Source organism: Petaurus breviceps, unplaced genomic scaffold, assembly GCF_028583685.1.
Source record: "Petaurus breviceps papuanus isolate PSGF00001 unplaced genomic scaffold, PetGlider_PUasm1.0 179, whole genome shotgun sequence".
NCBI lineage: Eukaryota > Metazoa > Chordata > Mammalia > Diprotodontia > Petauridae > Petaurus > Petaurus breviceps.
In genome coordinates, this window is record NW_027185779.1 from 5,475,540 (window position 1) to 5,499,808 (window position 24,269).

At 36.0% G+C, this 24,269-nt stretch overlaps 1 protein-coding gene and 1 long non-coding RNA gene across 3 annotated transcripts in view; one reads left to right on the forward strand and one right to left on the reverse strand.

Moving 5' to 3' along the window:
• Window positions 1-24,269, forward strand: part of LOC138160122 (uncharacterized) — a 380,488-nt gene that overhangs the window by 12,066 nt on the left and 344,153 nt on the right. The window lies entirely within an intron of this gene.
• The window catches only part of CIBAR1 (CBY1 interacting BAR domain containing 1), a 46,255-nt gene that overhangs the window by 1,635 nt on the left and 20,351 nt on the right, over window positions 1-24,269 (reverse strand). For both annotated transcript variants that reach the window (XM_069086650.1, XM_069086649.1), the window contains 3 exons: window positions 21,708-21,812; window positions 8,693-8,806; window positions 5,410-5,529 (listed from right to left, as the gene is read on the reverse strand). In XM_069086650.1, coding sequence (XP_068942751.1) covers window positions 5,410-5,529; window positions 8,693-8,806; window positions 21,708-21,812 — 339 coding nt within the window. The remainder of the gene's footprint in view (window positions 1-5,409; window positions 5,530-8,692; window positions 8,807-21,707; window positions 21,813-24,269) is intronic.

The following is a 24,269-nucleotide window of genomic DNA, read 5'->3' on the forward strand; positions in this document are numbered from 1 at the left end:
CATATAATACACTATTTTCAGAAAGTCTCTAAGTAGAATTGAACCTTTGAAAAATTAATCTTATAGCACATCATTATAAATGTCAGTCAAAAGTCATGTATTGTGATAATACCAACATGAATGATAACCTAATAAGCACAGAGATTAAAAGGGAGGGCGAATACTAACTTCAAAATCGCTATCTAAGTCCATCTTGGTTTGTGCTTGTTTAGGTTACTATGTAATTAATACTAAATGTTCAAGCTTTTTGTGATATTTTTGATAAAAACTTAACTACCAGCAAATACAAACCTTACAATTCACAAAAAAATGATTATCAAGAAGATGTATCTTTCATCACTTTAAATTTTTTTTTAACCAAAAATACAAATTAACAAAGTGAATTGTAACATTAAACTTTATGTTCTTTCCCACTTAAAAGCATTTATATTTTGGAGTGGCACCTCTGATTTTACTGGTATAGTTAACTCCCATGTAGTCGCTACACAGATATGGTTTAGCATATAAATTAGCATTTTAACTTGCCTGTCTTCTAAATTTAAAATGTCTTTACCCTGTATATATATCTTATTAGCATATTGGCTCCTCTATTAGATTGCATAGCAAGGAACATACTTTGCTTTTCTTTATAGCTCCACCAGCTGGCACATAGGAACTTAAAAAATGTTTGTTGATTTGATTTAGGGGGTTCTCAGTATTAAGTAGTTAAGTATCCACTGCCCATGGGCAGGACTGTATCCCAGTTCTTCCTGTCTTTGAGGTTGTCCCTTTATTTACTATGTCACAGTGGCTCTAAAAGCAATTTTAAAGCAATATTTAATGTTTATTAATGTATAAGACTTTATTCTAGAATAGCCCAAAATGACCCCCATCTGAACAGCAAGCCATCTGTCTTCCGTCTCTACCTGGAGCCCCAAATTTTATCCAACATTCATGTCTATCATGTGCTACCCTAATGTGCTTTGTCTTGGGGGTTAAGAAACAAATGAGAATAACTATCCTTCATGAGCTTTTATTATACCCTGTATTTCAACTGGGAAATGAAACTGCAGAGGTACTTGAAATTTTTGGGGATGATAACTCATGTCATCCCAATTCATTTCCCACTGATGAAATTTAACTCAAATTATAGGGATGATAACTCATGTCATACCAATTCATTTCCCACTGTATTGAAACTTAAATCTCTTTAGAAGCTCTAATCTGCCCTAGACCCAATTTCCCTGTGGGTTTTTTTGTTTGTTTTTTATACTTAGTAATTTTCAATATAATTGGTTTTCTTTGTAATCCCATGCATTTTATTTTGCATTAAAAATTATATGCACACAGATATATAGCAAACATTTTATTCTGTGTGTAGCTATTTTATATGTAAAACTTTATTTTAAAGACTTCATTCTGAGAAGGGATCTGTAAGCTTCATCAGACTGCCTAAGGAGTCCATGACACATAAAAGTTAAGAACTACAATTATAATCCATTTCACTGAAAATTGCAATACTTCTTTCTACTTTTATTATCAAATGTCCCTATATATCAAACTTTTTTATAAACATTGTTTTCACTTTAACTGAAACCTGACCTCATATCTTTTGCAATAGCCAAGTGGAGCTCACAACCTAAGGCCAAAAAAAAAAAAAGGATGGGAGTAACTCTACTCCCTAATGTAATTTCAGGCCCTAATTTTGTTTTTAATTTGAAAAAATGCTGATGCTTAAAAAAAACACAAACATTGGCAATATCTTGACAATGTGTGTTCTTGCACCTGCAAATCCACCATACCTTTGAGTATAAAAGTATATTGTTCCTCTTAAGTCAAAATCGTTCTAATGTCTTTCAGTGTAGTTTTACTTTATGTTACTGTATACACTGAATAAAAAATTCTCTTGGCTGTGATTACTTAGCATTGAATTCTGTTCATAAAATTCCTCACAAACTTCTGAGTTCTTTATGACCATCATTTTTTTTATGGTACATTTATATTCCATTACATTCATATATCAATATTTAGTCAGTGGTATGATGAACCATTGATGAACTGATGAATACTGACTTAAAAATTTTTTTTTGCAACTATAAAAGTGCTGCTAGACTAGAAAGTTTAAAAAATAATAGGGTCTTTTCATCTAGATCCAGTCCTTTTTAAAACTATCCCTTAATAACTTGAAATCTTTTGATATGCAATTTGTGTTTACTATTCTCCCCATTTCTATAGCTGTCATCTATTGACTTCCAGGTGACTCAACTTTCTGGTGAGTTTGGTGGATGGTTCACAGTCATCCTCATTCCTTGCCAACGTCCCCAGAGGCTTCATTATTGCTAGCAATGACATCTAAAAACCTGATCTCCATTTCAATGAATTACCTTTTCCATCTCACCCACATCAAGGTTCAGGATCTCTTGGAATTGTACCTTCTCTAAGGAATTGTACCTTCTCTAACAGCTTTGCAATTACATTTTGTTCACAATCACTCAATCCCGCCAACCTTTCCCCCTTAATTTTCCATCTTAAAAGTTTTTCTATTTCCTCACCCCCTTTTTAAGTCTTCCACTTCACTTGCCTATATATCTGGCTTTTTTCTGCTACTTCACAGTTTTACCCACAAAACTATGGTGAACTGCACCCAACTAGCCCAAAAAAGAGGGCAAGGCCAATTCTAAGTTCTGTGTATTTCTGTCTCTGGTAATGCCACTCTATTTTTCACTTAATCTGCTTTGGGGCTTTTGATTATTAGTGGAAAAAAAATCACAAAATTAAGGTGAGTATCAATTACAAATATATGTTACATAATCTCAAACTGGGCCCCTTTGTGACTCGCTGTCTACTAAGTTCTAAATCTTCCTTCCCCACAAAAATCTAAACCACCAAGAAGTAAAAAAATAAAAATACATTCCTATTAAACATTTAACTAATGACATTCTAAGTAATATCTCTGCCTCAAGCCTATCCTACTCTAGTAGTCAGCTGCCAAAGTGACTTTCCTTCACTGTAGTCTGATCATTGCATTCTCCTACTCAAACTAGTGGTTCTCTATTCTCTTTAGGCTAAACTAAAAACTGGCTTTTAAAGCCCTAGCCTTATTACACATTATTCTCATTCCCAGACAGTCCAGTCTGGCTTGTATTCCTCAAAGACAAAAAACTCAACTTTCCTTCTCCTGGCACCTTTACACTTCCCCATGTCTGGAACGTTTCCCATCTATTTGCCTCAACAGAATCCCTCACTTCAAGTCTCAACTCAAGCACTATCTTCTACACAAAGCCTTTTCTGATCTTCTATTATGAGGTAGTTCTCTTTCCTAACTACCTTACATTTATTTTGTATTCTATACAGACTTTGTTTTTCTTTTTTTTATCTTTGTGTCCTTAGCACATTTCTTGGCACGCAGTAGGTGCTGAGCTTAATAATAAATGCTTGTTGATTGTTTTATCTCTTGGTTTTAGAGATTCCGTACTCTTGTTTCTCCCTAACAGATCTTCCTCTGACTCCTCAGTTGATTCATCCTCTTCCCAGTTCCTTAATGTGAGTGTTCTACAAAGGTCTGTCCCGGGACCTCTCTCTCTGTTGACCTGAGTTGTCTCATTTACTCCCTGTATTAGAAATCCTTATGAAGATGACTCCCAGATCTTATGAGCTCCAGACAAACGACTACAAATCTAAAGTTGATAAGGATTTAAGATGTCACTTGGTGTAAACCCCTCTGACCCCCATTTTACAGATGAAAAAACAGGGAATGGGAGGTAAAGTGGTGTGCCCACAGTCATAAAAGTACTAAGTGGCAGAGATAAGATTTGAATGCAAGTCTTCTTGACTCCAAATTCAGCACTCTTTTCTATTGTACCATTTTACATATAGAACTGTCTCAAGCAACACTGTTTGGAAGTCTACCATCACCTCCAACTCATAAGCCAAACTGATATTCTATCTAAACGTTTCTCCTTCATCATTTCTGTCTACAGTACCACTATTCATCCAATCTATAAACAAAACCTTGGTATTATCTTTTCCTATTCTACATTTAAGCAGTTAGCAAGTCTTGTTGATTCCACCACCATGCTGTTTCACATTGCTGACTTCTTTATTTCTACTACTTCTCTCTTAGTATTATCCTCACCAATTTGGTCCTATAACTATCCTTTATACTCTTGCTAGAGTGTTTTCTTGCCCTTTCAAAGATATGTCTATTCAGAAATTTTCAGCGGCTATTACATCCCATGCAAAGTTCAAAGTTGTTTACTCAACACTTGAAGCTCTCCTTAATCTAGTACCAATCTACAATTTCATCCTTGTATTACTATTTACTGTGTACTCTAATGTTTGTTCAGATTGGCTTATCCATGCCTGAAACACAGGTCCTGCCCCCTGCATTGCTTATACTATTCCGTATGCCTAGAAAGTCCTCCCACTAGCCTCTTTAATGGCTGAATTTTGAACTATTTTTCAAAGTCCAATTCAAATGCCATCTCTTCCATGAAGCTATCTTTAACCATAGGAACTATTATCAACAGGTGACAACCTTCTTCCTTCGACTTTGTTTACCACTTCTCAGTATTAGCTTTTATTTCATGTTGTATATTGCAGTTACCTATATTCATAGCCTGCTCCTAGATTCCATGAGGGTGGGGATTGGTTATCTAACCTTTGCAATATTTGTTGAATGAATTAAAAAATGCAGTATATACAAGGAGCTTAAATTAATCTAGCTGTGGAAACACACAAAATAACAAAGCATTTAGAGTGGCCAAATCAATGTGATATATGTGCTAAAGGAATTGAGGTGAAATCAAGGAAAGCAGGTGAAAAAAAACTTGATGGGTAAGACTAATTTTATAATTTTGTTCAGTTATTTTTAAATGTACTCTTTAAAGTTTTGATACTCAAATAGGCTGGAGTCTCTTCAGGTTTTCTGGCTATGGTGGGAGGAGGAATAAAGGCCAATGGAATAACTAGCTGTTCTACAAACTAATGTTCCTGTATCTGGTGGCTTGTTAGCAAACTTTTCCTACATAGGTGAAAGGTCCAATGTAGAGTATCAGTTCTAGTTGGGCGCCTAATCCAATTCTATGTGTGTCTAGTACTATGTTGTATACTACATGGACATATTAATATTAGTACATGCAAAAGAGAATTCACAATTTTACAACCAACCATACTTAGAATAGTGAAATATCAGCTCTCATAATGACATTTTAATCTAGTCATATTTTTTCAGGGAAGAAATGGAGATTCTGAGAAGTTAAATGATTTGTCCAAGGTCATGCTGGTCATTTAACAGATATACTTCAAATAAAGGATTAAGAATCAAATTTATGATAATGTTAGTATTTTAAGATTTAAAGTCCTTAAAATATTATCTCATTCCATTTAAATATCTAAAATTTTTACTGATTTTTTTTGGTTTTAGCTTACCTGTCCTGTTCCAGATACACATTTGGCAGATATAGATCTCTGAAGAGGGGATTTGGAGTTTGCTCGAACAATATCTAAACGTGTTGAATAGTCAGGTGGATAAAGAGAGCTCCGAAAAACCTATTATAATGATAAAAAAATTATACGTGGAGTTGAAAAGTTCTCCTTAGTTAAGAAGCTTCCTTAACAAATAGAGTCTATTACTTTATATAAAGGCACGAATGATGTATTTTTTAAAAAATTTTCCATGCATTAGATTAAGACTTAATTTTGGAAAGATTAAGGTTGAAGGTAATGCTTGAAGATCAGAATTATAAATGGTATAAACATTTGTTAACTCAGTTTTCACTGAGCAACTACTATGTGCAAGAAATAAACTAGGCCCCATTAGGGGATACAAATTTGAGCAACATGGAGCTTTTAGCAGGGGAAATATAAGTACACAAATAACATGGACTTATCCAACAAATAATTAAATTTTACACTTCAAAGTGATCCCTTTGAGCCTGAAAGTTTTAAAACTCTAAAAGGAATTGCTTTAAAGAAGCAGGAAAATAACTGATAAACTCATTAATCTGCAAGCACCTCAGCTGAAAATAAAACAAAGGCTCAGGAAAGGTTTATTTATGGTAACTAGCTCCCCAACAGTCAATTAAGGGAGGCTTGTGATATCTGAAGGTACATTCTAAGCACTGAATGGTTGATGGCACAGGACAACCCTGCTTTTTAACAGTGTGATAGTGCAATTGTCAGTTTGGTTGTTCTTTTGCTAATTTCAACAAATGACATTGTGGAAATATTGTAGGAATTTCTTAACTTTTGGCTCAAAATTTGTTCTAGCTGATTAAATGAACAAATATTTGATGGAGAGCTATGATTCAAAATTACAAATATATTAATCCTCTAAAGTCTTACTGAAAGCTAAGCTCCCTCATAATTAATTAAAATATTTATAGGAATTTTAACTTAGAAGCTAGGGACTAGCTTAAAACAAACAATGTACCCCCTGCCCCCAACTTTGTAATACACAAATAATCAGACATGGCCCTTTATATAAATTTATTTCAGTTTCCTCTTGGATTTTATTTCATTGTTCAGTTAGCTGGTCCCAACACAGCAGAGGGAAGGGAAACCCAAAATCTGTCTTCTTGGATCCACTCATGGATAACTGGATTATTTATAAAACATTTTAGTGCTATACTCAAAGTTCTGTCAGTTTTCAAAGGTGTTTATCTCCCCCTCCCCCAAACTGTACTTGCAATCCTCTAAATTTAATAAATCTAGATAGCTTTCAGTGGGGATACTTCCTTTACCAATGTAGATAAGCAAATAGCCTGTGATTAGTCTTAACATAAAAGTTTATCTGGGGGCACTGAAAGGTTATGTAACCCTGAATAAATTTGCCAGTATATGTCAGAGGTAAGAGTTGGACACTGGTGCTGTTTCTAAAATCTACCTTCTATTCATTATACCATGACTGTTAAGGTGCTCTTAGCAAAAAATTTTAAGCACAGGTATAAACCACCAAAAGGTTTGGCTACAAGATAAAACAGAGCTCAACATTAAAGCATTTCTATGAGAAACTCTTTAAAAAACCAAACAATTTATCTTTTATTGAGGAGAATGGTTATATATTGAAAGTATAGTTTATCTGAAACAGGCACAGTATGGATAAAAGGACACACACAAACACACACACACACACACACACACAAGTTTTTCCTTTGCCAAAATCGTCTAGGTAAACTGTTGCTTGTTGATGGCTTTGTTTCAGTGGAAATTTAATTGCCATGTAGTGTTAACTAAGCTGCGTCTATATATATTTAAAAGAGAAACCTTTAAAACAAGCCTAGTTTTTGCAGTCCTTCAGACGTGGAAGACAGCAGTAAAAAGGGTGCTGAATTTGGAGTTGGAGGATCCGTGTTCAAATTTTAGCTCAGTCATTGGATTTTGGGAAAGTCACTGTAACTCTTGATGCCTCAGTTTCCTCATCTGTAAAATGAGGAGTTTTTAGATGACTTCCAAAGTCCCCTCCAGCTCAATGAATGATCAATAATTCCACTAATGTAATTCCTTACATGGAGTTACTCCTTTCTTACTTCAGTAGAAGGGCAAATAACCACACTGCCTGGCAGTCATCTTTTTGTAATTAATTCCTCTGAATTTACCTAGGGTGGTACTGAGATGAAGGGCATTTCTATCACTGGATCTGTGAGAACTCTCATGCCAAAATGAGGAATGGGAGTTGAGTATTTTCACTTTTTTTTTTTTGCCTTTTTTGGGGAGGGCAGTTGGGGTTAAGTGACTTGCTCAAGGTCACATGGCTAGTTTTTGTGTTGTGTCTGAGGCTGGATTTGAACTCAGGTCCTCCTGACTCCAGGGCCACTGCTCTATTCACTGTGACACCTAGCTGCCCCAGTATTTTCACTTTTTACTTTCCTATAAAACCATACTTCCTTATTTATAAATTTCATTTAGTAATCAATAATTGTAAAATCACTTCTGAAACTCAACCTAACCATTTACAACTTGGAAAATAGAAGTGACTAGACATTTATCCTGCCTTTTGCCCTATAAACAAGATGTACACAGCTAGATTCACTGGTAGAGTTCAAGTCTCTTGGATTACATGGTAAATTGAACATTAATTTTACACACTCACTGTAGTTTATTAAATTTAGATGGCTTCTCCCACCAGATTGAAACCTCCTCTGCTTCAGATGTTTTGTTCCTTTCTGCATCTCCCTCAGCACCTAGCTTAGTGTCTCCAACACAGGCTCTAAAAAATTTATTAAATTAACATTCAAATTACCATGTAATGCCTTATCACTTTTGTTTTTCAAATTGTAGATGGTTAGGTTGACTTTTAGCAGTGATTTTACAGTTATTAATTACTAAATGAAACTTATAAATAGGCGATATTGTTTTACAGGAAAGTAAAAGTGAAAATCCTCTACACCCATTCCTCATGTTAGCATGTTAGTGAGTTCTCACAGGTCCTGTTTGAGGTACTAGGCTAGGTACTAAGGGAGATGAGAGATGAACAAAACATCTGACACTAAGGTTTCAATCTGATGGGAGAAGCCATCTAAAATTAAACTATAAAGAGTATGTAGTCCATAATTTAAGAAAACAAAAAGATATGATGTGGGAATGTTATGATATGCAAATTACTATCATCACCAACATGTTCTCGTTTAAAACACTACAATCATGAACATTTACACAGTATGCCTTCAGATTAATGAGAGAAATGGGCTTATGTATTAATAAATACTCTTACCTCTATATCTTCTTCTTCATCAATCTTCTGTATATTTTGGTAGGCAGCAGTGTAGACTTCTAAAGCTTTTCCATGAAATAGCATTTCAATTGTTATAAATTCTGAAAATATATTCTAAAAAGAGGAGTGAAATTTTATTCAATCATGTTAATCCACAATAATTAAAAACAAATTTTTGTTACTCAAACATTCTGTGAAATGGGGTTTAAAGAATTCTGTGAAATACTGAGATGCTTGCTTAGAACATATTGGGGAGGATTTATATGTTAACTTTTAAATTATTATGGGAACTGTTTTATTACCTCCACTTGCCATTCATTTTCTTTTGGTTTTGGTCAGCATGTCTAACTATACCTGAGAAAATGTTTACAGTTGGCAATGAGAACACAAGTCAAATAAGATGTACCACAGTAATCTGTGCACTCTGTTCTATGCCATATTTGTGGGACCGGAATTGTTTTCCTTGTATTTGTATCTCCAGCACTTAGGACAGTGACTGACACATAATAGTAGGCATTTAACAAATGCTTGCTGATTGTGTCGCCTTAGGCAGATCATGTAACCTTACCTCATCTAGAATAATGAGATGATAATGTTGGTAGTAGCTACCTCCCAAGGTAATGTGAAGTTCAGATGAGACAATATAAATTCCTAAATTTAGCATTTAAAACCCTTCACAATTTAACCTCAATCTTAACTTCCCAAGCTTACCTCACACAATTCAAACTGGCCTAACTGCTCTTCCTGAAACTCAGTATTCCACCCAGACTATACCGCATGCCTGGAAGAGCGCCTAAGTAGCTGGGTGATATGGTGAATGAAGAACCTTACTGGAGTTAGGACAACCTGAATTCAATTCCAGCCTCAAACATTTACTGGTTGTGTGACCCTGGGCACATCATTTAAAATCTGTCTGACTCAGTTTTCTCAAATGTAAAATGGGGATAATAATAGTATTTACCTCCCAGGGTTGTTGTGAGGAATAAATGAAGCAATATTTGTAAAGCACCTGGCACACAGTAGGTATTTAATAATGCTTATTCCCTTTGCTTCCTCTCCCTGGAACACACTCATTTTCATCTCTGCCTCTTAAGACTTTTTACTTTCCTCCTTTAAGAAACAGGTCGTGCATGCACTATCTTCTATAAGAGGCCTTTCCTGATTTTTCCTGATTGTTAGTTTCTTCTTCCTCTTGAGTTTATCCTACATACATTTAAATTTTTACACGATATATTCTCCATTACAATGGGTATCAATTCAGGATATAATATACAGTAATATAACACAATATATAATATAATCCTTAAGGATAGGATTTGTTTGTCTTTGTATCTCCAGAGCTTGGCATTGTGCTTAGTAAATGCTTGCTGGATTGGGTTAAGGAAGCTACAAAGCTTGGATGAGATAAAGTCTCTATCCCTAAGTAGCTTACAATCTGGTAGAAGGATCTGAAAATATATAGATAAATATGATGTAAAATACTGCATAAGTACATAAATGAAATGTAAAATAAAGTGTTATACCAGGATCTTGGGAGGGGAAAGTCATTATTGACAGAGGTGATCAAGAAGATGGAAGATGAGTTGGGGTTTAAAGAACGTTTCTGACATAAAATAAGTAGTCTTGTTGGCAGGATAGAGTACACAAATGGGAGCAGTATAAGCTAAAAAGTCAGGATGGCCAGATTATGAAGGGTCATGAATGACTATCAAGTAAAGAAGTTTGAACCTGGTAGGCAATAAAGTACCACTTAAAATTTTTGAGCAAAGGAGTGATGTGACCAGATCTGTGCATAAAGATTATGTGTTCAGTAAAATGAAGTCCACTGAGCCTGAAAAACATTGCCTTTTCATTCTAGAAAATTTTCATTTTGCATAAATTAATTAATAGGATGAGAATATAAATAGAATAGAAGAGACTATATGCCTACGGAGAATGTACAATTATGATGAGGTCGTATCCTCCAGATGTATAATCTAGAAATCCTCAAGATTTCAAAGTGACGGTTTACTAACCTACTGGATGAGGAAGGAAGCTGGAAGGATTTAAAAAAAAAAGGAAACCATTTCACTACTTTGATGGGCTATAGCTTCTAAGCAGTTCAGAGGTAGCACACAGCAGTCTACTCTGGGTACTGTGTAGTTCACATTTGATTTTTTTCTTCTTTATCCCTGGCTGTCTGAGTTTCAACATTTAATAACTGATTTAAGGTTCATTATTACCTTGTTCAGCTACAGAGAACTAAAAAAAAAAATAAAGAGGGATTTGGTCTGGCCTATTTTAGTGGAGAATTTAAAAACTTGTAGAACAGAGATTCTCTAATCATTTATTGATGAAAAATTTGTTTTGGTTTATTTGAAATCTTTTGGTCTACAGTTTGTATTAAAATATTTAACATGGGGTGGCTAGGTGGCGCAATGAGTAAAGCGCTGGCCCCGGAGTCAGGAGGACCTGAGTTTGGTTCTGGTCTCAGACACTTACCACCCACACAAAAAAACTAGCCATGTAACCTTGGGCAAGTTACTTAACCCCAATTGCCCTCCAAAAGGCAAAAAAACCAACCAACCAAACAAAAAATATTTAACGTAAAGATTTCACTAATTAAAAACCCAACATTACACGTTCTCTCTCAGTTTGTTAAAGTTTGTTGTGTAATTTGTAAAAATGTCAGGCATTCCTTCAGATAAATATTGCACATTATTCTATATTATGATTTAACTTTTTATGCTCAAAAATGTAAGGTGTGGGTTAATACAGTTTACTTGTCACTTAATATTTACTTTGATATTTTCGCTAATCAGAAAAATTGCTTATTTTAAATAGCCAAAAAATACTATGGAATGTAATCTTATGACATTTTCAAGACAAACATAGTTTCTCCATAACATCATATGCTGTAGTCATATCTTAACATGAACACCAACTGTAGTCATTTGAAATCCTACTGTTTTATCAGCAAATATTGGATGATCATCAACAATCTAAAACAATTGTCCTTCTATAGTATTTTACCTAAGTGAACCAATTAATGACCTCAGGCAATGTATATTTGCATCGAATAGTCCCACAAATAGGTACTTATAGCTATGAATTTCAGTTGTATGTCATTTTAAATAGATGCTTTATTTTATAGATATGTCTTGTCAAGATTAAATACTGACCCCATTTTTTCTGCAATCTACCATTATCAACAGTGATGAATGTGCAGTGGGTATGAAACTGTTGACTGGCTCTAACACTTCATTGCCTAAGTTCAAAATCTAGCTACAGCAGCCTACCACACCAACCTAGCTTTCTCTATTCAGTATCACCTAGCAAGTCAAATAGCAGGCAGAAACAAAACCCAGGAGTCCTATTATTGAATCAAAGAATCCCACCTTTCCAGTATTTGTACACCTTGACCCCTTCCCTTCACGTACTATATAACCCAGTGACACTGACTGTTCCTCATATATGACACTCTACACCTGAATTTTCTTCCTCTTAGCCTCCTGAATTCCCTAACATCCTTAAAAGCCCACCTGCCAGTGGCTCTTTGTTATCTTTAATTTTCCTATATATAGCTTGTTTGTACATGGCTGTTTTCATGTTGTGTTCTCCATCAGATAGTGAGTTCCTGATAGGCAGGGACTGTCTTTTGCCTTTTTTTGTACCCCTAGGGCTTAATCCCATGTCTGGAATATAGGCATTTAATAAATGCTTGTTGACTTAGGAGTTGAACAAGTCTTTAGAGACCATCTAGTTTTAACTCTATTCATTGCTTCAAACTTCCTTAAAACATCATTGCTAAGTGGCTGGCCAGCCTCTACATGAATAGGTGTAATGACAGGGCATCATTATATCATTACTCCATTTTTAGATAACTGGTCGTTTTAAAATCTGTCCTTCTAATGAGCTAAAATTTGCCTCCCTGTAACTTATCCCTTGATCCTAGTTTTACCCTCACAATGGAATGTTTATTCCATCTTCTACAAGATAATTTCTCATATATTTGAAGGCAGTTATTATTTATCTCTTTCTTCTCTCTCATCCCAACCCACAATAAATTCCCTCCAGACTAAGTAGGTTCTTTAACCAATCCTAAAATAACCATGATTTTGAATCCTTTCACTATCCTGACTGTCCTCTTTTGGATACACTCTAGCTTGTTGTCATGTTTCTCACCAAGTGTGACCTCCAAAAACACACACAACAATCTAGATATAGCCTAGAGAGTATGATTCTCCTAGTTCTGAACACTGCTTCTATTAACACATCCAAAGACTGGAACATTTAGGTCAGAGCAGCTTACCTCACAAGTTGCCTCTTCCTTAAACTGTTTTCTGTGGCCCCAGTGAGAGGCTTATTTTCCCATGCTCACCACAAGGGCACAGACAGAACTCCTAAGGACCAGGGTGAAGATATCAGATAGAGTGGAAATAACTAACATGTCAGAACACTTTTTGCCTTAGGAAGCCACCAAGCCCCACCCAGCTGGATCTTTGCCCTCTCACACCCTTTCTCTAATGCCTCAAGCATCTGTTCCTACTAACATAGCTGTTCTCTCTTACCTAACTAAATAAGTTATCTCCTCTTATTCCCTCAAACATGACAATATTACTTATTCTTCCTCACGCCAATTTTAGGTGACTCTAATACTCTGTGTCTCCAGTTTCTGGAATACTCAAACTTGGGCAGTTTCTTTGAGCAATCAGCATCTCCCTGTGTGTAGCCTGGGAGGAAGAACCTATATAGTTAGTCTTGGAGATCACTCAAAAGGTCTCAAATGACAGACTGGAGACCCCAGGCCTTGGACAATGTCATTGTTTAATTTAAAGTTTAAATTTTATATAAACTTCTTTCTATGCAAAGGTAAACACAAGACCCCAAAATATAAACATTTTTCAGTTGCATAAAATAACTTATAGGGTTTGGAGGCAGAGAAGGATGATCTATTTAGTCTCTAAGACAGAATAAAAAGAAAGCAACTATTTTCACATTCAGTTGTATTAAATGATAAAATCCTCAGCAACACCGCACACTTTTTTAAGATATAAAAAGGGACTTATACGAAACAGGATATACAACTAAGTAGAGCAAAAATATTTTCAAAAATATAATTCTTATGTAATGGTAATGGTAATTTGAAGATTGTCCCTGCCCCTTGATAGGCTTAAGTGAATTTGAGGACCTTCCCTGATGTGAAAAAATCCTCTGCCCCCAATACACTGAATGTGGTCACATGGAGCCTGTGGTGGGAGGCTTGTTTTTCGGGAATGCCCACACCTTCCTGCTTTGTGATTGGGCAGTGGGTTATGGGGTTGCAATGTTCTCTGACCTTGGAAAAGGCTATATATACTCTGATGTGAGGTTTTGCTTTGGGTCTCACTCATGGGAAGAGTTGTGTGATTTGGCTGGATGAGACTGGACAGCCATTGAACCTCCCAGCTTTGAAAACCCAGATGTGGGTGGTTCTCTCTCGTAACTGACTAGGTATGGACGTAATGGTCAGAAATCATGGAAGTCCTGTCTGTTGGTCTATTTCTCTGTTTGTGTTTTTTGTCTCCTTGTAACTTCTGTTTGTATTCTTTGAAGTTCTGGGTGCTGGCTTTTTCCCCCTGAACTAGGTAAATGATATATGTTTGATTAAAGTAAGATGGTTAACTCCTTTTTGAATTGCTTTCCTTTAGAAAAGCAGATCAAAGAACCTGTGCTAGCAGCCATCCTGGGTATGCTAGGGTGCATGCTGCTCCAAATACGACACAGTTTTATTCTTGGAAATGCCTCCCTTTTCCCTGGGATGTCACTTGTGTGTACAATTAAAATTTAGAAGATAGTTTTAGTTGAAGATTTTAAAATAATTGCATAAGATTACCATATTAAAATAATTTCTTTCAAGTCATCAAATAAAGTTGTTTAGGGTATTTTTATTACTATTGTTCTCTTAATATTTTTCATTTTGATTACTGCCCCCCCCTTTTTTTGCATTTTGGAGGGGGGAAAAGGTAGGGCAATTGGAATTAAGTGAATTGCCCAAGGTCACACATGGCTAGTAAGTGTTAAATGTCTGAGGCTAGATTTGAACTCAGGTCCTCCTGACTCCAAGGCTGGTACTCTATTCACTGTGCCACCTAGCCACCCCTGATTACTGTCCTTCTGTTTCCAATTCTTCTTAAAATGATGACCACATAAAAGGTAGTAATGGGTTACCATTAGGTTGTGTAAAACACAGATTTTAAGGAAAAAAGTGAAACCCTATCTTTTTCCTTTGTAAGGAGAGTCTTACAAAAAACCACAGGGATGACTAATTTGCCTTAGAAAATCCAAAGTAAGGACATTCTTGTACCTCTGCTGCTCTTATTTTAGGCTGTAATAGGATTCTTCACAAGTAAGAGAACTATCTATATCACCAATGTGAAAAGGTAAAGGAAATAATGTATCTAGAAGGGAAACTCAAGATGTAGTCTCTGTAGTCTCTAGTGCAGAACTAAAATTAAACTACTCAAGAGAACTTCAACTCTTAAATATATCTAAAGATGGAGATCTTATGTCTCCCTTGATAGCCAGTCTTTTTAAATTATTTCAGTTGCATAAACTGGTAAACTTATCTTACCTAAATTTCAGGTTAAAATTTAAGCCTATTTCTTCTTGGAGAGAGAAAAATCCTTCTTATGTTAGCTTTTCAAATTTTTTTTTTTTTTGCTTTTTGGAGAGGGGAAGGTAGGGGAATTGGGGTTATGTGACTTGCCCAAGGTCACATGGCTAGTAAGTGTTAAGTTGAGGCCAGATTTGAACTCAGGTCCTCCTGACTCCAGGGCCAGTGCTCTATTCACTGTGCCACCTAGCCGCCCCTAAAGTCATTATTAAATTTTACTTCACTTTCCTGCCCCAATTCTCTATAATCACTTGATTACAGCAATCGTTATAGGAGGCATTCTGCTTTCTGTATTTACCAAGCAAGTCCTTGAAAAATATACATATTTAACAGCATTATAATCTTATAATCTAGCAGAAAACATTTTTGTTCAGTTTTTTTAAAATAAAATATACCTTGGCACAATGAAAGATCTTGGATTTCATCCAGGTATCCTATCAAAGACAGCTTCCAGTTTCTATTTTTCAAGTTGCAGTGGTTGAAAAGACTTATGACCTGGTGGTCATCCTTCTGGTGATGAGCCTTTGAGAATTTAGCTAGGCTGGTCCTTGGATCACAGACAAATGGTCCCCAGTAACCTGTACTTAGGACTGTAGGACCATAGATTTAGAGATGTAAGGGACCCTAAACAGCAAAGGTCCTGCAGGCACATTATCTTTTAAAATCTAGAGCTACTAGGGAGGCTAGGTGGCACAGTGAATAGAGCACCATACCTGGAGTCAGGAGGACCTGAGTTCACATCCAGTCTCAGGCACTTGACACAAAAAACTAGCTGTGTGACTTTGGACAAGTCACTTAACCCCAACTGCTCCTTCAAAAAGCAAAAAATAAAATAAAACAAATCTAGAGCTATTTCTATGCCACAGTTATACAATGGTCTAAGTGTTCTGTGGAAGCTACAGAAAGCTAAATTTATCAAGTCTGAATTAGAGTTGAGTGAAAAAAATAACAGTATTTCCCTACCCGCCAATATCACCAAGAATGTGTAAATCAACTTTAATATAAATGTAGACAAGTGGAAGATTGCCAAGGTTTTGTATAACAGTGATTCCCAAATTTTCACTTTTTTGAAGCCTTCAGATCATTCTAGTTATGTTCTGAATGGAGATAGGAAAGTAGAGTTCTAACAATTAGATTCCTCAGTGGAACAAGGTCCCTACCTCTCAACTGAGAATCCTTGTATGCTCCTACAAGGGCCCCCTGTCTAGAACAACCATCATAAAAGATCTGTTAGGCTAGGGATAAAGCCAATCAATCCACTGACTAGGGAGCTCTAATTTAAGAAGTAACAAAATAACAATCATGTAAGTTATAATCTATGGTACTATTTTTTCTTTTAAAGAAAGGGAAGTTGTTCTTGGGCTTTCTAACCATCTGATATTTCACAAATATGTGATGTCCCAAAAGTCTTAGTGCAGTTTTAAGCTTTAATAACTTAAGAAGTATAAATGCTATAAAACTTAAAAAAACCCCAAACATCCGACAGACTAAATTAGAAAAACATTAATTTTTAAAACATCATATTCGGGGATGGCTAGGTGGCACTGTGAACAGAGCACCAGCCCTGGAGTCAGGAGGACCTGAGTTCAAATCCAGACTCAGACACTTAACACAAAAACTAGCCATGTGACCTTGGGCAAGTCACTTAACCCCAATTGCCCTCCAAAAAAAAAAAGCAAAAAAGCAAAACAAAACAAAAAAAAACCCACTATATTCAACATAATCATCCTTTTATGTTACCAGTCTTGTTAATTTTTGAACTTTGTAAAAACTTTCATCAGCTACTGCTACTCAGTAACTGAAAGGACTAATCCAAACCTTAAAATTATCCAAGAATGAGGTTTTGATGCATATGTAAAAATTCTAACATAACTACACACAAAAAAGTCTAATGGAGATAGATTAGGTGACTGAAGTGGCCAAGCAAAAGATCCTTCTCTACCAATCTATTAGTCTGGAAAAAATGGCATCCAGAACCTTTTCTCCATGGCAAGGGATAGATGGGGTGCCATATCTTGTTAAAATTAAAACTAAGCATTTAGTATTCAAAATTCACAAAGCTAAGTAAGTTTAAATGAAATTTAAATTAACTTTCAAACTTTTTCAGTAATTTTGTAGCATTTATGTGTCTGAAGCTATTTAAAGCTTAAAACTGCACTAAGACTTACAAGTTTGAAAACTACTTTTCCTCTCATATTCAACTAACATTTAATTATTTCTAATAATGGAGGTGGGGAAGAGAAAGGAATTACATAGAGTTGAAAGCAAAAAATAGCATCATAGGTGATATGCTACTTGTCAGTATAGTACTTGTTCGGGTTCATATAGACAAGGCAAAATTTTAAAAGCAAGAGTTTTGAAATTATAACTAGGAAAATTGATTGAAAATACATTTTTTTTAAAAACCAGAAAACTAGAAGTTGTAACAAGGAACAAGTTTACTAAAAATATGTAACCATATTCAACTCAGATATAAAATAATGGGTATGTTCATAGGTCCTCTACTGGAGAAGCAGACTTTAATATTTATATTTAAAACTCAGCACCATCTTTTAATTAGTATTCCTTCTTACAACAATGAAAAACCTCAAGCATGATCGGTTAGCAGCTGAAGAGAGGAAGCTTCTAAACTTAGCTCATGTTAGGCAACTAGACTCCTACTTCTTAACTTAGGTGAGTCCCCAGTTCTGTCTTTCAAGTAAAAGCTTATTTTTAGGATAATCTTCCTCCTTGTTCTCTGCTCCTAGTCTAATAAAGCAGAAGCCAACCCCTATAAAATTATTTTGTCTTGCCTTTCTCCTGGGTCCACCACTGTTGAGAGCTCTTTCTGGAGAGCTACATAGGAGTTGGGCCGGCTTTATAGTGGTCTCTGAATAATTTGCAAAACAGATTATCCAACATCAGATAAATAGCTTCCATCCAAATTGCAAATTTACAGTACTTTAAGCAGTCAGGTAAGCACAACACATCAATTTTAGTTAGTCAACTTTATGGGACAGACTCTCCTTAATCTTGTGTCTCAGGACTCTCCCTATGTCTCTACCTCTCCTACCTATTCCATCAAGAGAAAGGAGGAAGACAAAGAAAGATAGGGTACATAAAGGAAATATAATGGGGGGACGAGGGAGGACAATTGGAAAAGAGGGGAGAGAAAGGGAAGAGAAGAAGGAAAGAGAATGAAACAGAGGTGGGAAGAAGTGTTTGGCTATAAAGTAATGAGAATAATTTTCCTGTGTGGTAACAGTGCCAAAATAGAAACTCCCAAAATGTTTTGAGCAATAGAATTTTCATTTGAATAAGCATATGGCTATCCAAAAGGGCTGTTGTGAAGGACAACAGTAATTTGAATTTACATACATAATTTATATATTACATATTACAATTATGTATTACATATATATTTTATAAGCTTCATTACTTCATACTCATTTTGTTCAATTCTTAAAGATGATTAAAAGGGGGGAAAGGGAATGTGTACTAGAGACCAATGTAATGTGCCATTATAAGACAAAGTATAGGACTTGTAGTTGAGATGGAAAGGCTCCATTTTGTGGATTCAGAATCAATTTAGGCTACTAGTGGGACTATTAAGCAGAAATCTTTCTCCTAACATGGCATGCTACATCATAATGGGAGATTAAAAATATTAAAAGTTCAGTGCAAATTGAGTTGCTTCATTCATTTTAAAAGTAGATTTACTTTTAGAAAATGTCAGATTTGGTTAAGTATTAATGCTAATCTATCAACAAGAATTTATTATGTACCAGACATTAAATGCCAACTCAAGAAAGAAAATGACTGTACTTGTTACAAAGAAACTTACACTGAGAAGATAAAGCAAGAAAAGTCTTTTCTGGATCAGTTTTCTCAAAAGACCATATATAACTATATAACTCCTCCCCAAATTATCTCAAAATGCCTGTGAAAATCTCTACAAAGAGAAGGACAGAGTCAAGATGGTGGAGTAGAAACAGGACCTCTGCATGGCTCTGGCTCCCACCACCTCTAATCTATGTAAAAAGGGACTCTGAACAAACTTTGGAGCTACGGAACCCACAAAATGACACAGAGAAACTAACTTTCTGCTGAGGACAGCCTGGCTCGCAGGCAGTAAGCGGCCAGCGCAGCGCTCTGGGAGCTGACCCCAGCTCCATGCGAGCCAAGAGGGCAGGCCTGACCAACCACCGGTTGGAGGGACTCCAGATCACCAGCAGCTGTGGTGGTCCAGAATTATCAACACATAGATACTAAGGACAAAGTGAGAAGTCAGTGCAGTGTGGACTTTGGGACCTAATAGTTGGGAGTACATAGGCTTATCCCAAGGGGGAGAAGCCGCTGAGGAGCTGTAGCATAGGCGCCTCCACAGTGGCTTCAGCTTGTGGCCTGCAGAGTGTAGGGGGACCAAGCGACCAGTCTGAGGGGTAATCACTCTTGCTTTAACCTGCTTGGATCTGGATCGCAGTTTAGGGTAGAGGTCCTGGGATGTGCGACCAGCTTGTCAGAGCATGTAGAGGCTTCAGAGAGGGTACCTAACTAATACCTCCGGCAGCTAAGAATACCCCAGAGTTTGGAACGAAGCTCCCCAGTCTGGTGGCAGAGTCCTACTATGGCAAAAAGCCCAGGGGTCAAGTAATTGAGTGGCAACATGACCAGGCAAACCAACCAGAGTAATCCAACATTAGACTCCAATTTTGGGGACAAAAATGGATCAAAGCATGGAACAGGAAGAAGACAGTGAAGTCAGAAGTCCTGCACCAAAAGCTTCGAAGAAAAATACAAGCTGGTTACAGGCCGTAGAGGACCTTAAGAAGCAGGTAAGAGAAACGGAGGAAAAATTGGGAAGAGAAATGAGAATGACACAAGAAAATTATGAAAGGGGTGGCTAGGTAGCACAGTGAGTAAAAGCACTGGCCCCAGTGTCGGGATGACCTGGGGATCAAATCTGGGCTCAGACATTTAGCACCCACCCAGAAACACCTGGCCTTAACCCCAATTAATTAATTAATTAAATACTTAAACCCAATTGCTTAGGGGCGGCCAGGTGGCTCAGTGAGTAAGAGCATCGGCCCCAGTGTCGGGATGACCGGCCCCAGTGTCGGGATGACCTGGGATCAAATCCGGGCTCAGATACTTAGCATCACACCCAGAAATAACTGGCCGTGTAACCTTGAGCAAGTTACTTAATCCCAATAGCTTTAAAAAAAAAAAAAGAAAATAAGAGTCAACAGCCTGACTGAGGAAAATAATACCTTAAAATATAGACTAACTCAAATGGCAAAAGAGGCTCAAAAAGCCAGTGAGAAGAATGCCTTAAAAAGCAGAATTTGCCAGATGGAAAAAGAATCTCAAAAGTTCAATGAGGAGAATCATTCCTTCAGAATTAGACTGGAGCCAATGGAAGCTAATGACTTTATGAGAAATCAAGATGCTGTTAAACAGATCCAAACAAATGAAAGAATAGAAGGCAATGTGAAATATCTCACTGGAAAAACCACTGACCTGGAAAATAGATCCAGGAGAGATCATTTAAAAATTATTGGAGTACCTGAAAGCCATGATCAAAGAAAGAACCTAGAAAGCATCCTCCAAGAAATTCTGAAGGAAAACTGCCCTGATGTTTTAGAACCAGAGGGCAAAATAGAGGTTGAAAGAATCCACCAATCACCTCCTGAAAAAGATCCCCCCAAAAAAACCTCTCCAAAGAGGCACTTCTAAATCCTGTGCTCTTTGGATCTGTTATAGTCTATCAGATATACTATATAGAGTAAGTATGAAGGCTTATCAGAGCTAAGTATAGTGTCATATCATAATACATACAATTTTATATGTCTGGCTATTGTGTCCAGTTTAATTGAGATAGCTATACTTGAAAAAGATTTGTTATATAAAGGCAGTTTAGTGTTGCTTTGTGGTTATTTCTATAAAAAAATTGGCATCACGACCTTTGTCAGTAACATAACCCTTTATTATGATTTCTATGGAAAAGCATATAACATACTGGTTTGATTCACAGTTCTTTTTCCAGGAATAAACCTTTCTATAAGTGTAAAGGTTGCATATGTTTTAAATTCATAGAATTATGATTTTAAAGCCTATCATCCCTAGAAAGCAAAAATAAGACTTCTGAAAAAAAGCCTTTTTTAAACCTTAACAATCACAGGGTCACAGAAAGGTTTGTGAAAGACCTTAAGTCCTCTAGTCCATCCCTACAAATGAGTAAACTAAGGCACAAAGAAATGAAATGACTCACAAAGGTAGCAATTAGCACTGAGATAGTAAGGGATGAAACCAGGATTAGCACCCAATATAGCTAACTCCAAACCTGCACTCTTTTCACTCTATGGTGCTTCCTTGCCATATGCCAGCATATTTTTTTTTTACCTTTATATCCTTTATTTTTTGCTTTTCAAAATTGTCAATTGTTTCCTCCAGATGCCGACTCGTTCTGGTAGCATCCATTGTAGCTCTCTGTAATTCAGTTTCTGCCTACAAAAATATCAAAAAAAGACATAAAAGATCTCAGAACTGATTTTCTAAGCCTGCCAGGAAAGATATATTGGGATAGTACTACACTGCCACTGCTGAATTTATTTTTAATCACCAAATACCAATGTCATTCTCAAGTCAGAACCATGGCATAAGTATTCAACACTCATCCCCTAACCTCGCCTTGGAAAGTGAATATGCATCCTATGTGATTCAGTAAAGATGAAATTATTAAGTGACAAATGGCTGGCAAAAAAAACAAAAACAAAAACAAAAACCAGAATCCCAGAACTGGAGGGGACTTCAGAAGTCACTTGGTCCAACTCACACCTGAACAAGAAGTCTGCTAGCTTTGGCTTGATGGTTTTGTGAGCTTCCTGAGGTAGTTCAAAAAGAACTTCAGGATATTCTTTGTAAAGTTCTAAATGTTAAAAAAAAAAGTTTTTCTTCATATCAAGATTAAATCTGACTTTTTGCAACTTCTTCCAATTGCTTTTAATTCTTTCCTTTGGGTCTAAGCAGAACAAATCTAATCCCTCTTTCACTTGACTGTCTTTTAAATAGATGAAAACATCTCATATCCTCCTTGTTTTTTCCAAGCTAAATGTCTCCAATTACAGAATGATCTTAAAGCATGTCACCATCCCAACTGTCTTCTTTTAAATGTACAATGTTTCTTAAAATGTGTGACCCAGAACTGAACAAAATACTCCAGATGAATGCTGAACAAAGAATCATACAGTGTAGCATCTTCCTAGTCCTGAGGCAGCCTGCTTTTCTTAATGAAGTCTGAGACTGCATTAGCTCTTTAGGCCACCATTATCACATTACTGGCTCATATGGAATTTGTAGCTTGCAAAAACCCTTAGGACGTTTTTGGACAAACTGCTATCTAGTGATCCCTCCCTTGGCTTTGTGAAATTTGCTTTTATTTTTTTAAATATAAGTTTAAGAAAATATTTATCTCTTTTGAAGTTTTTTCTTACTAGATTCAGCTCAATGTCTAAGCCTGGTGTGACAAGATCTTTTAGGATCCTGTCATCTAGCTATCTTTCCTATCTTTGTCACTTATAAATTTGATGATCTTATCATTATTATCTTTAAGACATTAAAATGTTAAATGGAACAAAGGCAAGCAAAGACTCCTGAAAACCACTTTCAAGATAATGATCCATCAATGTTTACTTGTTTAGTGTCAGCATTCAATTCGTTCTGATTTCACCTGAAATGATAATATAGTCTGCATCTTCCTATCTTTTTTCCCCCACAAGAATAACATGAGAGATTTTATCAACTATTTTTCTAAAATCCAAGAAAATAGAACTACAATATACCTCTCTCTAGCAGCCTAGTAATATAAAAAAAAATTTAAAAAAGGAAACGTTTAGACAAGTATGTTTTGCTGTTTCTGCTAAGTGCTTTCTTCTAATGCTCACTATTCATTTAGAATTTTTAGAGTTTCATTTTGGTGTTTTTTTCTGGAATCAGTCAAGCTCATTGCACTAGAGTTTAGAAACTAGACACTTCTGTTTTTTGAAAACTCAGTATTTCCCTGAGTTGTTCTCCTGTGATAGCAGCTCTGTAATCATATCTGCCAGTTCTTTCAATACAATGGAATGTATTATACAATACCAATACAATGGTAACTCAAACTTGTAGAAAACAATGAAGTGCTCTTTCACTATGCCCCACCTCCCTTTATTTTGGTGAGTATTATATAGTTCTATAGCAATTAATTTCTGTTCATTTACAGACAGTACTGAGATCATTCTTCTTGGCTGAGGGAAAAGAAACAAGAATTTAACAACTTTTTGACCTTCCACTTTTCCCCAATGTGGCTTAAAAAGATGTTTTGTCCTTGCTAGTCTCAATTCATTTTGTGCTTTCATACTCCTGAACTGTTCCTATAGAATTATGACATACCATTTTATCCATCTTATATCGCCTGCCCTTGCTTCCCATATTCTACATGTCATTTAAACAAAATTATTCTGAATTAACACCAAAAATGCAACCATTTCTTTAGACAAAGTGGAACAGAATGAAGATATATAAAAGTAATCCTCTATTATACTGTTTGATTTTATAAATACACAGAAAACAAATTCAATGTTACTTTCAAAGTTGTCCCACTTGTCTGAACTTCCTTCTGCATATTTTTAAAGATACTTCAATAATGTTCTTTTCTCATTTTTTGACAGCTCTATCAATAGCTTTCCCTTTTCATTTCCCCTTAAGCCCCATAAAGAGGAAAAACACAGTCCTTATAGCAAATGAGCATAGTCAACCAAAAACAAATCCACACATTTGCCAAAAACATGGCTCATTTTGCACCTTCACTCCATTACCCATCAGGAAGTAGGGTAGCATGCTTCATCACTGGTCCTGTGGAATCATGGTTGGCTTTTGCATTAATCAGAGTTTTCATGTCTTTCAAAGTTGTTTTTTAAAAAGAGA